Source organism: Pteropus alecto, unplaced genomic scaffold (assembly GCF_000325575.1).
Source record: "Pteropus alecto unplaced genomic scaffold, ASM32557v1 scaffold101, whole genome shotgun sequence".
Classification (NCBI taxonomy): Eukaryota; Metazoa; Chordata; class Mammalia; order Chiroptera; family Pteropodidae; genus Pteropus; species Pteropus alecto.
Window position 1 is genome coordinate 10,984,796 of NW_006432945.1, and position 18,993 is coordinate 11,003,788.

At 34.7% G+C, this 18,993-nt stretch overlaps 1 protein-coding gene across 2 annotated transcripts in view; it reads right to left on the reverse strand.

Moving 5' to 3' along the window:
* RALGPS2 (Ral GEF with PH domain and SH3 binding motif 2) overlaps nucleotides 1–18,993 on the reverse strand; it is a 119,135-nt gene that overhangs the window by 12,789 nt on the left and 87,353 nt on the right. The window contains exons 9-17 of one of the 2 annotated variants that reach the window (XM_025043973.1): nucleotides 16,751–16,888; nucleotides 15,830–15,920; nucleotides 13,359–13,426; nucleotides 11,549–11,684; nucleotides 10,603–10,754; nucleotides 8,260–8,314; nucleotides 5,748–5,825; nucleotides 4,044–4,149; nucleotides 2,268–2,360 (exon numbers count right to left, since the gene is read on the reverse strand). In XM_025043973.1, coding sequence (XP_024899741.1) covers nucleotides 2,268–2,360; nucleotides 4,044–4,149; nucleotides 5,748–5,825; nucleotides 8,260–8,314; nucleotides 10,603–10,754; nucleotides 11,549–11,684; nucleotides 13,359–13,426; nucleotides 15,830–15,920; nucleotides 16,751–16,888 — 917 coding nt within the window. The remainder of the gene's footprint in view (nucleotides 1–2,267; nucleotides 2,361–4,043; nucleotides 4,150–5,747; nucleotides 5,826–8,259; nucleotides 8,315–10,602; nucleotides 10,755–11,548; nucleotides 11,685–13,358; nucleotides 13,427–15,829; nucleotides 15,921–16,750; nucleotides 16,889–18,993) is intronic. The other variant, XM_025043974.1, reaches the window with a different exon arrangement.

The following is an 18,993-nucleotide window of genomic DNA, read 5'->3' on the forward strand; positions in this document are numbered from 1 at the left end:
TATCCATATATCTACATCTGGCATTTGGTTGATCTCTTGGAACATTTAAATGCAAGTTGTAGACATAACATTGATCCCTAAATATTTCAACATGTGTCTAAGAATATATTCCTATATAACCACAATGTAAGTATCATATTTAAGAAAATAAATACAATCATATAAAGTCTATATTAAAATTTCTTCAATAGTCCCAATTATGGTCTTTATACATATCTATTTTTAATTATCTCCAGGATTCAACCAAGGTACATATATTGCATTCAGCTGTGAAGACTCTTCAGTCTCTTTTAATCTAAAACAATCCTCCTCTCCCCTATCCCATTCTGTCAAATTCTGTTCTTAAGAATCCAAGCCAGTTATCTTGCAGAATGTCCCACAATCTGGATTTGATTGTTTCCTGACAATTAGATTCGGGTTAAATTTTTGGCAGGAACGCTACATAGGTGGTGCAGTGTTTATATAATAGACTTTAATTCTTTATCTGTTGCTTATTTTATATTTTCTTCCAATTTGTATTTCAATTTTGTTTGAAAAGAATTAAAACATTTTTTCCTTCATTGCTTTTATTCTGGATCATTCTCTCTTCTATCCTAAAATATATACTAAATATAAACTTCGACCTGTCTTTATATCCTCTATCTTGCTCTTATAATTCTTTAATCTCAACAGTTTTAACTTAAAAAAGATGAGAAATATGGTCTATTTCTTTGGCACTTGATTTGATTTCCTCATAACCCCCCTATGCTCTAATTTCTTACCATTTTCATATACACAGTTTATCAGAAATCTCATATAATTAGAAAACCAAACTATCATAATATGCTATTAATAAGTAGCAACTCCATACATAAAAATATTTAACATATGCAGTAGGTGAGAAATTCAGTTATCAATTCTAATTTGGATTCTTTATAATCAAAGTTAGGGAAAAACATTTTATTTTATTTATTTTCATAATCATCAACTAAGCAAAACCCAGCCAAGTGTCAAAAAGGCCTACGTGAAGAGTTACCTATATTTTAAGACAAAGAATTTACTTGAGCTACATCTACGTTTTTTTTTTTTTCCCCTTTAAGTACAGCAGTACTAATCAGAGGCAAAATATTTTAGGTTTTGAAACTAATGTGTGCAACTTTGTCAGATGTGTGGTCATTATAGTCAATATGACCAGAATGAAAAAGAAAATAGTCCTTTACCTCAATGTGAGGATTCCATCTAAACAATTGTAACAGTGAATAAAAAGGCTAATGTATATGACTCCATTCATGTACGGTTAAAAAACGAAGCAATGTTTTAAGGAAACATACATGGTAAATGCTGAAGAAAAGCAAGGCAATGATCGACATGAAATTCAGGACAGTGACAGGCTGTGGGTATGGCTGGTAAAGAAAGAAGGCGATGCGATCTTAATGGCACGTCCCAGATTCATTTAAACCAAAAAATGTACTCTCATATACCTCTGGTTTGTTTAAAAGGCTAAACTGTAGTAAATAATTATGTAGTGTCATTTGGGTTATTTTAAAGTAGTAAAAGGACAATTTTTTTTTTAGTGGCTTGCCTTTCCTCAGTATGGTAAACTACTTAATTCCTCCACAAAATACACGATTTAAAAATAAAATTCCTCTCCAAGAGATTTTATTAATGCAACAGGGAAAGTTATTCTTCCTTTCAAAGATATATCGCTGACACATAAAAACAAAACAGCATACAAAAAGGATTTACAGAAAGATTCTGCATTTGGAGAAATGAGCATTGAGAGGCTTCTTTGAAGTAATGTGAAGCACAAGAAAGTGGACCTTAGTAACCATGGTAACGATTATTCCTTTTCACTGCTGGGAAAATCACTCAATCAGAGATTGAGGTGAAAAGTTCTTTAGATGTTGTTTGCAACTTTTCACATTTTATAGATTAGGAACCGAGACTACAAGACAGTAGTTTTCGACTGTTTTCTGAACAAGAAACCCAGGTTTGGGAAGGCTTCGATGCCAAGATAGATATTTGTAATACGCGGTTTTGACATTTGCAATGGAAAAATAGCATTCAAAAAAGAAACTTCTAAATAGGGAAGTTATTCCAGGACTTTCCTTGGAATAGTCTTACTAAATAAAAAAATTCTATTACAACACTCAAATAAGGAATAGATTTAGGAACTTCTGGATTAGAATACGGAAAAAACCCCAAACCATTGCATTCCATTAGGACTACTTCCTTTACAACTGGAAAGAAGCTGTGAAACAATGCTGACGAGTTAGAGGAATACTTACATGTTTTCTTTCTGTAGCCTTTAGAGATTTGGCAGCATAGTAAAAAAGCTGTGTCCCACACAAAGCTGCCCAGTATTTTGTCCAAGATGTTACCTGGAGAGGACAGACAGGAGTATGCCACGTGAATACACTACTAACGTGCTGCCGGCATCCCAGCCTCACCTCAGCGCCGCACTTTCCCACCACCTCCACCTGACACTGAGATAATTATTGATCTCATCAAGAATCTATCACTGTTTAATATTACCTAGTATTGCCATGGCCTCCCTATCCCATATCCTCCCTCCCCTTTCTTTATATTTAGCCTGCATTGCATGGTCCAGTACCATACCCATTCCCTTCCCAATACTTGAATCTCATTGCCTTGCTCTCCTGATCTAACCCTGACGCTAGTTCAATCTCCCCCAGCTACACTTTCTTCATAGATAATCTATTTCACCCAGGTCCACACTTCAAATGCTACCTGTATGCTAATGACTCCCAAATCCCTTTCTCGGGCCACGCCCCCTCTCTGCTGACGTTCTGAACTGTACTTTTTAAAGAGCCAAACTGACATCTCCCCTTAAATGTCTAATAAGCATATCAAACTGAACATGGCTAAGACTTATCTGCCCCCTCTCAAAAAAACCTTTCGATTTCAATAAATGTCCCCAATATTCACTCAGCTCAGTCCAAAACCCCAAAGGATTCTTCGCTTTAACCCTTTCCTCGCACGTCACATCTCATACACCGTCACGCAGCTCTAGTCTGTGACTTCCTCTCTCCCTCCTCCTCCACGGCCGGTGCTTCAGCCACACAGCCCTTCCTGCACCCTGGATTTGAGCTCTGTCCCTGGACGCCTCACCTTCCTCATTCGGATCTCAGTTCAGAAGCCTCGCTACGGTGACATCTCTGCTCGCCCCATCATTCTCCATCCCATCACCTTATTTTAAGGGCCGATCTCCTGTGTCTCCTCACTGGAACGTCATCCCCATGAGGCAGGCACGTGTTCACTGCTCTATTTCTGGCATCTGCCGTGCCATACATGTGGTAATGCCTCAACTGACGAGCTATTCTCAGTTCACTAGCTGGTCTAGTGTAGCTTCGAGATTGTAATGTAAGCAGAAAAATCAGACCACTTAAACAATTTTGATATTTTAAGAAGCCCTCATATCCTCAGAAACTTTAAGTGTGGATACACATCAAAGTTTTCATTCCAAATTAGATGAATTATAATGTTATTTGAGAAAAGAAAAAAAAATTTTTTTTAGTAGGCAAACTGCTGTGTTGCTATTGGGAAAAAACAAACTTTTGTGTTACATATGAGAAACTTTGTTCTACCAAACTTTTTTTTTCTTTTAATATGATTATGGTTTAGAGGACATTTAATCACTGGGTTCTAGTTCATGTGGGAAAACAACACTGCATGACTGAGTTAAACGATTTAGAACAGACAAAACAAAATTGGTTTGATTCCATTTTATAGAGTTGTTACTTTCTAGTCTTTATTTTTCCTAAACTTATTATTAAAATACTTCTTAAGAGTATATGCTTCAAGGTTCTCTGAGAAACAGTTTTGAATAAGAACTATATTAGACGGCAGAGAAGTATGAGGGCACCATGATTTAAGCATCCTCATGAGTTAATTGAAATATAAATTAAGAAACATAATTTAAGAAATATATATCTTAAATTATTTCAAGTGCACTATACATGTGATTTTATTTCAACTCTTCATATTTTTTAAGATCTTATACATTTGTATATTTTTAGAAATGTTAAAATATAACATCTTACTTTAGGCTTTTTGCCTTCTTTTAACAAAGTTTTTCTCTTGAGAACACCTTGAATAGTCACAGCTCCTGGATATAAATGTACTGCCAAATCTTCTGATTCTGCAGAACTGCAACAACGAAATGAAGAAAAACACAGGCTAAGAGTTTAGTATAGTAGTTACCAAGTAGGTACTTAAATAAAATGTAATTATTCTTAACTTTAAAACTTTGCTACTTTATTCAGAATGAGAAGACACAATTATAAAGGTTTATTGATCTGAAATTTATAAGCTGTCACGAAAGTTAATCAGGACGTTCAAATCAGCAGATAGTTAAAAAACACACATTTTATTACACATTTGAACAGGTGTAATTGAGAAAGAATAGGGTAATTCACTTTAGTAAAGATTAAGCAAAAGATTTAATAAGACTTTTCTTCTTAACATGCCACACTGCATCACTGCTGTAAACTTTTTCTGGCCCATTAGAAACTTTAAATCCTGGTAGGAAAAATGAAGATTCTATTTGTTAAAAGTATTTTAGCATATAAAATTCAAAGTAAAAATAAAAAAAGCTCAAAAAAGAAAAAAAGAAAACCCATGCTGAATTTAATTCTAAAATAGGTGAACAAATAAAATAACAACATATTTAAAAAATTGGTTTTCTGCAATACATTTTAATGACATTTAAATGCTCTCGATGTGAAAGGGTTTGATTATAGCCTAACAGCTCTTGAAGAAAGGAGTAACTCCAAAACCCAGTATTTCCTTTTCATGTATCTTAAGAAAATCATCACAAAATAATCAAACATTTAAATATCTTTTCCCAACTGATTTAAAGTCCTATATTTAAAACAAGAATAATTTCTACACGTCAACTAAAACATGCTAATAAAGACCTGTCATTCTCTGGTGATCTGACTTGAGCTGCAGAAGTTACAACAGCGAAGAACACTGCTGACGTTTGCCATCTTATCCCTTTAGGATTATTTAGGTGTCTTCAAAGTGACTTAAAAGCCTAGAAACCGCTAAAAATTTCAGGCCAGAGCTATTTATATTCAGGGAGGTATACAAAAGGAGATTAGACACCATCAAATGGACATAAAGTTTTCTTCTAAAGTTGGTTATTTTGTTGTACTGTGAATCGGTTGATTAGGCATTATCAGTAACTTCCAGCCCACAAATCAATCCACCATCCATATTTTCTCCTGCAGCTGATGCAGTACAGAAAGAGGCCTGGTTTAACTAGATGAACAACGGAATGAACACCGAGTTTAAATAAACAACTATTATTTACAAAGTAGACTAGTCTAACTTCAGCATCTGCAGTTTATCTAAAACAACTTTCAAAAGACCAATCTAATGTAGACATATTAGCAAAGCAAGTGCTTTGATTGTAGCCTCTGAATAATCAGCAGATTTCTGTATTGCTCATCCAATAGCTAGCAGCATTAGAAAAACCGGTGCAGTTAAAAAGCCACCAACTTGGAATTATCTTTAAAATGTGACACAGATGCAAGTTTTAGTGATTAGGTCCGTGGATCAGAAAGAAGAGTTCAAATTCATCTCTAGATTAAACCTCGGAAACGAAGATTTCCTGGGCAGTTTTTTAGTTTTTAAACCAATTAGTTGAAAAAGAACAGAAATAGTGTAAGACCACACCCGTGTAAGCCAATCACCAACACCAGAGGGGAGTTCTGTGGCCCCTGAACGCAGGGGGATTGTACCTGCTGGCCTTCACGTGGCTTCGATAGCCATTTCGTGCCACTCGTGTCACCGGGCCGAGAGAATGGTATAATCTGTTCCTGTTGGATTCCATTATAAATTTGATAATATTACATATACTTTTATTCACATAAGCATCATCAATACCTAGAACAGTATAATTTCTTCTGGTAATATAGCTTTCTAAGTCTTCTAAAAGGTTAGTATGTGATTGTTTTTTTTTTTTTAAAGCATGCATCATAGATTTCAAAGTTTTTTTCTTTTACTGTTGACGCTAGAAAGTTAAAGGCAGCTTAGTACATATATATTTATTTATACATTCACTTTCCCAAATCTGCTAAAATGAAGAGTTGTGTATAACCAGATACTATCAAAGCCTGAAAAATGCTTCAAAAATCCTTTTGTTTCTATTCTAGTTCTTGGATTCCAGTTTAATTATGACACCTGGACTCATACAAATAATTCATTTTTATTATATGTCCCTATGAAGACACCTAAAGGCAATGTGGCCTGTAAACTGAAAATGAATTTGGCCAGAACACCTTATTTCCCTTCCTATCTTTTATATTGAGTCCAAGAACACTTATAAAAGAGAGAAACTAATAATTAAAGGCATTATTATTTCCATATCAACTGAAATAAATGATAAGCCAATAAATGATAAAAATGATGAGTTAATATTTATTTATCCGAAATGGCATGTAATATTTAACGAAATGAACACACATACATAGAAACACTGATACTTCTTTGCCTAGGAAAAGCCAAAAGTAGCATGTTGATAAATGATATTGAAAACAAAAGACGTTATTTTAGCAACTTAAGCAGCAAAGCATTTGACTTTTCTCTAGGAAATAAGAACAAAAAATGGCATCTTTAACATATCAAGTTCATTATATACAGGTGGTTATTTTAAACCTAGTTCTTTATTAAATTATTATTTCATGTCTGACTCTTGCTAGGCAGCATTAATTTACTCTCCAAATGTTCCAAGCGCCACTGATTTAAACTTGACATAAGTACGGTAGATTTTTTTTTAACTGCAAATGTCTCCAAAGCAAAACATTTGTCATGAAAGGAAAATATTGTTTTGAGATGTGAAGGTAACACCGTTAAATGCTGTCTTCAAAAGTCACCTGCTGGGATGAGAACAGATTACCTATTACAACGCCATGCTGGTTGCTCACTTACATGTCAAGTGATTTGAGAAACAATTTTCTTCATTGATGTTTTTTGTCTAAAGATTACAATACACTCTATGATCAACATGATGGTATTATGCTCTTTTACAGGGAAAGAACTAAGACGATTTGTACAGACAGCATGCCAGAGGCAACTCTTGTGTTTTTCTGATTTCAGGCAAACCCAAATAAAGAAATTGAAAGTAAAAGTTGAAAGAGGAATAATATGCAAAAACAAATTGTAAGAACTCCCCAAAACAAAGAGATCAAAACTTGGCAACACTGACAGTGTAAAAAGGCTTAAAAGTACTTTGAAATATTGGATTTCTTAATTACATAATGGTGAGAATTATTTAGGAAGTGTCATCAAGAATAAGGATATAATTTTCCAATTAAACAACATGAAATTAACCAAATCAAACGTAGTTTAGTTTTAACTTTATAGATAGTATAACTGTTTTCTATTACAAAGTCACTGATAGGGAGGTAGATAACTATTTTCAACTCCATCGATTTTAATATGACATTCGAAATTCAATCTAAACGATAACGTTGCTTAGAAACTTAGGTTGCTTAGGTTTATATACAAAAAAGAGCAATTATTTCAGTCAAGAGTCAAGTATCTTCTAAGTACAGAAATAGCAGAACTGAAATGGTCAGAGACAAAGTCCTAATGAACATTTAGTAAAAACCATTACTTGCACTGTTTGCCTGCGTTTCCTGAGGACATCTTATACTGGAGATCAATATAGTATGACACTTGCTGTAGGCTGTTGGTGGCTTTTACAGCTTAAAGCAATGAGGAAGAGGAAGTATAATACAGTATTTCACTATAAATCTGTGTGCTCTGTGCAAACTTTGAGTTCTTGACAGTTTAAATTCAAACCTCAAGCTGCTTTACTTACATTATAATTTAAATTTTACTAAGTCATTTTGCCCTTAATAAAGTAGCAGAGAATGAAGCTGACTATTCTACTAAATGTCTTAAATTATTTAAATCGACCAGAAGAAAATAATTTTATTTTTCAATGTATAAGTAGATAAGTTGATTATGACTGTTACTGCTTTTAAGTTATAATTTGAAATGTACTAAATTCATATACATGTGTCAAGCCACCAAACATATATTTATTAGAAAAAACTGATTTCCAGACTTAAATACCAATTTCTAAAAAAAAAAGCAGGAAGCTAATAGGCCATTAGAGATAGTAATAAATATTATCTCTTAAAATTCATATTATCATATATGAATTCATGTGTGAATTATATTATTCATATACTTTAAGAAAGACAAAATAAACTAAAAGTAGTTCAAATGGACACTTTTTCTTACCTTTCAAAAGCAGGCCATGAGGTTTCTTCACTTAGTTCAGAACCATCACTGCTACCTAAAATCAAAAGTTATTCTATCTTTTAAACATCAGTTTGAATTTTTGATTTTAAAAATCATTTCTACAACTGTGCTTATAAAATGGCAATCATGTTATTTGTGGGTGAACATCCATGTATTAATACTTCATTCTAATATTATGCTGATAGATTTATTTTGCAATATATTGGAATATAGCTGATAAGACTACTAATGTAACAAATTAGAATAACAAAGAGTATAAAAGTCACAACTAATGAAAACATGCTTTTGTGATTACAAATGTGAGTTTGTGTGCATGCATATTAACACCTATCAGTTATGGTTATAGTCTTTCTTTTCAGAATTTTAAAGCTTTACAACAAAACCCTAGGAGGTAATGCCTATGTCTAATGTTCTTAATTTACAAACAAAGATCTATCAATCTTCACTGTTTATCTACTTAAGATAATATAGAATTAAAAGAGATAAAGGCCAAAAATTAGTCTCTACTTGTTCTAAGAGAAAGATCTCCAAACTAAGACGTTAACTATAACTAAATGAAATAACCAGATATCTATGGAAAGTAAAAGCCATAAATAAGCTAGAGAATCATACTTATAATACTTATGATGGGAAAAAGCCAAATATTTTATACATGTACACACACACACACACACACACACACACACACACATAAATTATGAGCTGTAATTTAAAAAATTATTAATTTTTGCTTCAAGTGGCATGCAGGATTCTATAAGTGTAACCATTTTTAACTGACATAAGTTCCTTTCTCTTTTCCAAAATTATTTTGTGCATTATTTTTCAGACTGAGGTTGATATCTGCATATAGGTAACTTATAGCATTAATAAAGAGGTATTTCAGGTGGCCAACTTGTCTTCTATTTTGCATATTTTGTCATCATTTAATCATTTGCATTTATAAAAAGGGGAGTATAGGAATAAAAACAGTTGAACAGTGCTGTAAAGCTCTAAAGCAATTTAATTTTCAGGGTTTGGAATTTTCAAGGGTTAAGAAAGTCAGTATGTTCAAGAAAACGAACTCCTTCTGCATTTCCTTCTATTGATGGTTCATCAATATTAAGATGATCACATTAACATCAATAATAGCCGTAGAGTAAACCTGGCCATCACAGAGGAGGACACTTTCCTTCTTTATTTCTTTTTAAAAATAAAAATAGCATTGTATGGGGATTTTCTAATTATCAAAAGAAATCATGCCCATCTAGAAGATTCAGAAAATAAAAGGTTAGGAAGTGAAAACAAATTCTCCTCGCACTCTCACGTCCCTGCTCAGTACGGCCCCAAGTTCCCGCTCCCCTTCATCGGAGCTCTTTCCCCACCTCTCATTCTCCGATCGACTCCAGTCAGGCTCTGTCCCTAGTATTTTATGAAACGACTCTAGTCAAGGTCATCAGTGACTGTTATTTTGAGAAATTCACAGGTTAAACCCATCCTCATCTTCTCTTTTTTGCATTTGATATTGATACATTCAACACCTCCCTCCTGGAAACACTCCCTCTACGGGGTTTTGTGATACCATGCCCCGGCTTTCCCCTACTTCCCTGGCCCCTCCTCCTTCGCAGTGTCCTTTTATTAGCCCATCTCTTTGTAAAACAACAACAAACATCATCATCATCATCATCATCGTCATCTTAATCAGACCTCTAAGTTAAGATGTCCTCTTGTTTATCTACACTCTCCCCCTAGGTGACCTCATCAGCCCCATGGCTTGGAATACTATAAATATGCTCACTCCTATACTTGCTTCCATAGACCTGACCGTACCCCACTGAGCTCTGAACTCACACATTCGATTACCTGACTACTCCACATGGACCAAGCATCTCCAAAACAGAATTCTTAATTCCCCAAATCCGGCCACCCTTCACAATACCTCGCTGCCTACAAATGACTGCTCCTCTAGTCTTCTCCATCGAGTAGTAGCACCAACCAGCTCAACCAGCTACTTGGTCCAAAAAAACTGGGAGTCATACTGACTCTGCCCTGTCCCTCACTCCCGCGTCCCAGCTGCACGCAGTAACCAATTCGGCCAGCCCACACTCTTCTCCTGCCATTCCTCAAATGCCTCCCCTTTTGCAGTAAAAAACACCAAGCACTTTTTAAACCATCACGAATTATGACCTTCAGTACTACTACTAAGACGATCCTATGTCTAACTGCTACTTGGCTTTTATCAAATCTTCTCTTTTTGCAGTAGAGTTAATGATGTTTTTCCAGCTGAGTTTTGTGAAAAATCTCATTCCACGTAAGTTGGAACCCTTTCAGAGAAATACTCCTCACCTATTGATATTCCGCTAGAAAGCGTGGAGCTTTCGGCGTGGCCTCGAGATGGCGCGTGGGGCTCCATGACGCTGTCATCCAGCAGATGCCTCGGCCCTGCATTTGGGAACGTTGCACTCTTAAACTCTGCTGTGTTCATTTTATGAATGAAACTGGAAACAGAGAGAAATATTTTTTACATCTTTTGTTACTGTTACTAATTCAGGATATAAAGATATTCTTATATAAAGATTCAGGACATAAAAGGTTTACTTGCTATCCTGCGCTTCCTTCTGAACTCTCATACTAATGAACAGATTTTACCATAAAACTCTCAAACCAACAGTTTAGGAAAAACTCTTAGGAAATCAGGCCATATCTACCTATGTAACAGAGACTACTTTAACTTCACCTTAAGTCTCACGTCCACCAAAAAATTTTCACATTCGCTTCTGGAAAATGGCTATTAAATTTTCACAGAAATCATGCAAAGGTGACCCATGGACCCCGTTTTGAGAAAACAATCTTGCAAAGCTAATGAAAAAAAAAAAACTCAGTTTCCCATTCTTTCTATTTAGGAATAAAAAGAACAATTTTTATAAACCTTGATTTATGGAGACTTATTTCAGTTAAGACAAGCAATGACTGTCTTGACACAAAGGTTATAATTTAAAAGTAAAATAGTATATTGCTTTCCTGATTGTGTTTATGATACGCAGTGATGTCCATTTATCTCCCCCAAATGTGGAGGCGCTGCTGGGAACATTCACTTCCAAATTAAGGTACAGGAGGAAATAAGCGCTTTTAGGCAAACGAGATATTTTACTGAATCAGAAAAAGATGACTGCAAAAAACGAAAACAAAAAACTCTGCAAGGACACTATTTCCTATTTAATAAAATAAATAGAAGCTAAATCCAACTAGCAACCATGAAAACAATGTGAAAGATAAAATTAAAAATGCTGACTTATATCCCAAGCTGTGACACTTCCTGTGTCCGTGTGGAATCAGGTTCCGAGGGGTCGCCGGCGTCTGCAGCAGCAAGGCCCCCTCGGCCGCCATACTCTTTCTTCCACAGTGTGGAGATGCTCCTACTTCAGGACCTAAGGGTTCAGTTTACAGAGACAGAAAGAGAGAGAGAGAGAGATTTTCAAATGTTTTCAAAGGACTGTTTAATTTTTAATTCCCGCATATAAAATATAAACTGTGGCTTAAATTTTAAGATAAGATTAATATGTTAACTCCGTTTAATTGACTGAACATTAAAAATATTTTGAGTCTTAAAACCCCCAATCCTAAAACATACAAAATCCATTGATTTCTGTCTATCTGACTTGCGCTAACTAGGCAGTAGGAATATTCTCTCCCCTTTACAGAGGAAGCAGCAGAAGTAGGGATGGGCTCGGGGTCTCGCACGGCGGACGGAACTAAACACTCAGGTTTCCAGGTGTCGTTTAGCTGTCCACGTGGTTCTACTCTCGCTCTCAGCCTCCTTTCAGAGACGGTGGAGGGCGAGTCAGGCATTCAAGTCAGAACTAACATCTGTACTGACATTTGTTCAGGCTTATGGGAACAACAAAAAATAAAACTCAAAAGTACACAGATTTGCAAAATATCACTTTATTTATTTTTACATTCTTTTTAAATTTTTCAATTACAGTTGACCTTCATTATGTCAGTTTCAGGTGTATGGCATAGTGATTAGACATTTGTATAATTTATGAAGCGATTCCCCATAAGTCTAACACCCACCTGACAGCACACCTGATTATAACATTACTGACTGCATTCCCTACGATCACTTCACATGGCCTTCACTATCTGTAACTGCAGATCTGTACTTCCCAATCCCTTCACCTTCTTCAGCCAGCCCCCCGACCCCTCTTCTATCTGGCAGCCATCAGTTTGTTCTCTGTATCCATGAGTTTGTTTCTGTTTTGTTTGTTTCTTAGATTCCAGATGTAAGTGAAATCATGTGGTATTTGTCTTTCTCTGTCTGACTTAGCAAAACATCATTCTAAAGTAAAGCAAATTTGAGAGATTTAGACTGAAATGCTTTCCTTTGCTTGGAATACTCTTCCCCTAGATATTGTCATGGCTTGTTCCCTCGCTTCTTTCATATCTTACTATTTAGGTCTCCAAATATTTTTTTAGAATATATAGTAATATGAAGTTTAGTACCAAGGTCTGTATTTGAAATTTTAAAAAAGGTACTTATCCAGAATTTCTTAAATAATGAATAATTCTCTTCAGTTTTATATTTTTTGATTATGTGTTGTAAATACGTAATAACCGCATCATAATGCAATGGGTAAATTAAGGGACTATTTTTTAATATTTTCAGTACTGGACTCAGTATTAAAGTACAATTTAAAAAAATTAACTCATTAAAATGGACTTCTACAATTATTCAAAGGGGTAGAATTTCTCACTGAGACCACAGAAATTTCTGTGATCGACCCTCATTGCCTAGGACAGTATGTTCTTAATTTGGAAAAATAAATATTTATAAACACTTATCTGTTATTTTGTCTGTTGTATCGATTTTTCTTGATTAACTGGAATATTTGTTTGTACATTACCAACGAACTACAAGTAACAACTTTTTAATTATAAACCAAAAAAAAAAACCCCAAACAAAAAATGTTATATTTTAGTACTAAAAATAATTTTTTGAGTGCAGTATCAAATGTGCTAAGTACTTACTTTGAAGTATATTCTTTCTTATTAGGTTAGCAGAGTCATCGTTTGGCAATGAGAGAAAACTATGCACTAACCTGCTAAGTCTTCCCTAGAAGCAGCAGATCGAGGCGTGCTAGTCCCTGGTTCTATCTTTAATGAAAGCCTGTGTTTTAGAAAGAAACAAAACACATAAAATGATTAACAGCTGACAACATAATATTATAATCATGTATTTTCTCATAAGAAACTAAAAACGTTTTTATAAAATAATCTCATCTAAGTATTTTTCTTAAAGAGCAATCTTCAGTAGTTAAGTCTCCTATCTCTTTCATACAAAGCTGATCTTATGAAAATATAGGAATATACAGGATCTTACAGAAAATATTAGGAAGGGGAAAAACATTATAAAGTTATATTTAAAAATAGAAAAATCTCCCCAAACTACCCAACACTGACAAACAATTCAACACTTTTAAAGATACCTGATAAGGACTAAAAGGTGATTTAACTTGGAAGTTACAGTGATACCTGATACTTTAATTCAGGAACTTTTATATTATTAAATACATTATGACAATTCTTTCTAGAATCTTTACTGGATGGGCTAATGGCTTCTGTAGCACTGAAAAACATTTAAAATACCTTATTTAAACTAACCGTCCAAAAAACCAACCAACTCAACTTATCAAAAGAAAGATCTATACAAATAAAAAGGTTGTTTGTAAAATTCCTGGTACATCCCTGTCCTAAGTCCTAAGTTTAATAGTTGGTACTTAAGCTTCATTTAGGATCATATATTCAGTTTTGAGTTCCACAGCAGAAAGAGATTATGATTTCTATCAGTGGAAACTATTTCAGGAAATAGGAGACTAAAGCAGTTGTAGAGAATACTTTGGTGTTGACCACAAAGCCTATTATTAACTAAGCATTTGTATGAAAATTAATAAAAGCATTTTATGTTTTAGCATTCTGCCAACTGGAATTTTTTAGGAAGTTGCATAATACAGGCGACATTCATAATGATAAATCTATTATAGATTCTTATTATTTCTTCGGTAACCTAAGAGGGAATTATATACAATTATAATTACTTGACAGTATAAAATGCTTGTATGATTAACCAGAACACTCCGCTCCTTTTAACAAAGCAGTTTAATTATTTGGGCTACAGACTATACCAAATTTATTCATTCGCGAGTTACTGAACACCTGTTTTGTGTTGGGCACTGTGCCCTCAGCACTGGAATAGAACAGAGAATAAGACAGACATGGTGTCCCTGCCCTTCTGAAGCACACAGTCTGGTAGGTGGAAGACAAAGAAAACCAAAATAACTACAATTTCCAAATAAAGAACCAAAGTAGAAGAAACAGAAAGGAAGCTATGGGCGAATCGCACTGCTGACTCAAAAGGATGACAGCCTAGGGCAGCAACAGATGTGTGAAGCAACTGCAGCCTTTGAAAGCTGCTCCAATGACCATGTACATTTTCAAATGAGTTACCTGTAAGAACTTCGTGTAAAACAAAAACCGAAATAGAAATATAAAGTGGTAACATGGTACAGGGAGGAGACGGCAATAAAGGTGTTTTTAAACATTAAGAAAATTTTAGATACATTAAAGCACATTTCCAGAGCTTCTTAATATACTTATTCTTTGGAAAAAAGTTATTTCTAGGTGTTTTCCAGAATTTCTAGCCTTTCACTGGTATTGTGTTCTGCAGAATTTTTTTAAAAATTGTTGAAACTTATGGAACAAGAAAGTTGATAATCCCTATCATATAAAATAAAAAAATTTTATATAAGCGTTCATATTGAAAAATAACCCAGTCTTTCATTTTGATAAATTTTTAAAGTATGACCTTTTATTGGAAAAAAATATTTGTGGAAGACAAAGTTAAATTTGAACCACTGGCATAATAAAGCTAAACAACGAAAAAAAATTTTTTAAATTAACAAATGAAGCTAAAAGAAAAATAAGTGAAATAAGCTCTTTATCCTCCCACCTTTGGGAAAAAACCTGGCAGTTATGATGGATGGCACACCGCTGATAAATACAGAGTTATTAATTCAACATTCCCTCCCACCTTGGGCACTACAGTGGATGGTAATGAGAAGGAAACGAACATCTGCTATTTTAAAAATCTTTAATAAAGGCAAAAAGGTTCAATATTCTTTCAAACCACAAAAACAATTCAAAACAAGTTCGAAGATGTGCCAAAAATTACCATTCAAAAAGGAGTGATTTTTCTATTTAAAGCGGGTTTAATTTTTCAGTCTATTAAAAGATAAATTTCCATAAAGATCCAATGCTTGAATGCAGAGAGAAAGGAAGAAATTTAAACTGAAACTCTCAAACACAGCTCTCGACAACTTGAGAAGGATGAAAAACTTTTTAATAAAAGAACAGATGAGTATTTGTACACACTAAGTGATTAAAAAAAGACACACGTCAATGTCCAACTAGATTAGGCATTTGTGTGACGTGATGTAGGATTTCGATGTTTAAATATGTGGGGATGAGAGGGCGGAGGACAGTACAAAGTTATACAAACCACTTTTGAACCTACTTGTAATTATCGTCTTCCACAAACTTTTGTAGTTCTTCTATATATTGAACAGAGTTCAGATATTTTTGGACGTGAGGCAACATGGGGATATCTAGGCAAAATGTGATAAGTAATTAATTATCTCATAAAGTATATCCAGAACTTTAAAAGTGAAGCTGAGAAAAATATATTTAAAGGTAAATTAAGGCCACATAGCATCAAAATTTAAATTAACTCTGGAAGGACATTACTGGGGTGAATATTTAATGTAAAACTGAAGGTAATTTAGAAAATCACAGTTGCATGCTGCTTGTATAGATTTTAAAAAAAAACCAAACAGCTCCACTTAGAAAGTCCCACATATTTGAGAAATTTCATAGGGAAAAAAACAGACTTCATTGTGATTTATAGTCAAACCTCATCTAAGGCAAGATGTAAGGCAGTTTTGTTTTTTTTTTAAAGGAAGCCTGGCTTCCATTTGTTACTGTAGTTTTTTCCTCTTCTACTTAGAAATTTCAAGTAAGATTAACATTACAATTTGATGTTATGTGTAAAAATATTGAGAAAAGAATAAAACGAGAGATTATTTGATTTTAACATTCAGTAAAATTCCCTATTCCACCCCTCTGCCCCACACATATACTTTTAGGATGTTTTTGAGGTTTTCCTAAAAGTACAGATGCACATACGTTAACTTTAAGACAAATTTAAACAAATCAGATAATGTAAACTATTTTTTAATATCATAAAATTACGTATCAGTAGCCTATCTTTATTCACTATCAAACTGAAAGCATCCAAACATTTGAATAAAACAATCATTTCTTTTATGTTCAGATGACGTTTCCTACCAGGTGAAAAGTGGCCATCGACATGTGTAAATGAATCAGCAGAGGTACAACATGGTAATTAATGGCTTAGCATTATCCCCCAGACACTTACCATATTCACAGGACTGCTGTAAATCGGAAATTATTCGAAGGATGTTATTCATCAAATTTGATCTTTGCTCATTTTCTAGAATGCTGCCAGTAGACGGGTATGCCGAATCGATGTATGTTAAATCTGACAAATAGATACCTGAAACGAAATTAGGTAAGTGTTTTCCGACTTGTAGCTTGGAAGAGTATGACAAAGGCAAGGAGGAAAAGCTAGCGTACAGGTGTATGCCCACATACTCCACATTTAGAACGTACTGTTACTAACGCTCTGCGGCTCTGTACAAGCAGGAGCACTGAGGCCCAGATTCCTGTGGAGTTGGGGTCAGACATAAATAATATGTTTTTCTGTAAATATCCTCTTATGATACCGTTTTAGGGTATGTTTTGAAGCTGGAGATACAAACTCCAGCACCTACAGGACCTGATAGAAGGAAGCTGAGCTCTTGAACTGCCTCTGACTAGTTGAGTGTAATAGAGACAAGTTATTTTCATCTCTGAACTAGCACCCTATTTTCCAAGCTGTGGGATAGCCTGAAGAAGCCACGTTGGCCAGCCTGCTAGTACCTGGCATGGGATGGTTATTTAATATTACTTCTATACCCACTTGCCTTGGGTCGATAACTATCACTTGAGTCTTAACTCAAGACATCTGAAAATTGTCTCATTCTGATAGAAATGTCTTGTTTTAAAGATTAACAGTTGGATTTCTGAAATAGTTCATGTGACTACAAATTAAAGTTCACTCTTCCCTCCTCCCCCATTTCTCTATACTAACAAAAATAACATGTCCCCCAAAATAATTTGGTTGCACTAGTTCTGGATATTGAAAGGCCACTTATTTTAAAATACTTCATGTACTGTGTATAAGACAACTGTGGTTGGAGAAAAAAAATACCGTTTCCTACTTTCACCTCCATGTTCATGAACTCTCAAGGTGAACGCAACGAAGATGATGCACCTGTTGTCTTCCAAACAAGCCCTATGTTTCTCTCATGCCGTTTCTTCTACCTTCAATGTTTCCTAGACTCATCTCTGCCTATCTAAACTCTCTCTTATACCCCGGTCAGTGCCAGAAGCTCTTTCGTTTTCTCACTGATTCCAAGAAAGGATTTTAGAACTGTCTAGTCCGACCCGCGCTTTTTATAGATGAAGAATCTGAGTCCACAGGTATCAAAGGCTGTATTTCATGCCGTATGAACCATTGGTGATAGAGCTGGATCTCAGAGTACATACTTATACTCCAAGTATTTTTTTATTATTATTATACGGTTATAAACTCAATCAGTATCTATACCATTTGCTTGGTAATTTTTATGACTTTATAATTTCCTTATGTAAACTTCCTCATATTTATATCTTATCTGTTCAAGATTATAAACTCATTTAAGGCGGTTGCTCTACCTTGTACTCTAAGGAAATGAAAGTCCTGTGCAGTGTTTTGATAACAGGTGCTTAATACAATGTAAAAGGTAGGCATGGCAATCCTTTTACTCATCCTAATATCATTCCTTTTCCATTCAGCAAATCTTAAGTGTTCTTTAAGCCACCTACTATAAACAACTTCTTTTTCTTTAGAGACACTCAACTTTGTTTTTGACTTCAAATAACTCTACCGCTCCTTTCCTCTTCTTCCAATCTCAAGAGAAGAACCCCTTCTTTCTAAATAAAAACTGTGATCTTGAATGTAATCACTACCACCTTCCATAAACATCCGCTGCTGCTTCTGCTATGACCCGCCCTTCACTGGTTCTTTTCCCAGAGCCAATGCTAAATCTCCTCTACATAAGAAAACAAAATTGTGCGACAACATGGATGGACCTTGAGATAATCATCCTAAGCAAAATAAGCCAGACGGAAAAAGTTGAAAACCACGATATCACTTATATGTGGGATATAAACCTAAAAACAACAAACGAACAGGACAGAGACTCATAGACATGGACAATAGACTAGTGGTTACCAGAGGGTGGAGGGGGTGGGGGAGCGGGGAGGTAGACGGGGTGAAAGTGGTTAAATACATGGTGACAGAAAGAAATCTAACTATGGGAGGGGAACACACAATGCAATATATATATGCCTTACTGTTAAATTGTACATCTGAAACTTACTGGATTTCGTTAACCAAAGTCACCAAAAAAATAAATTAAAAAAAAAAAGGAAGAAAACAAAAATCGAATCAAGCCTTCCTTCAAATCTGATTCATTTCTTGAGATCGGACTCTTACCTCTCTCTCTTCGACAAATA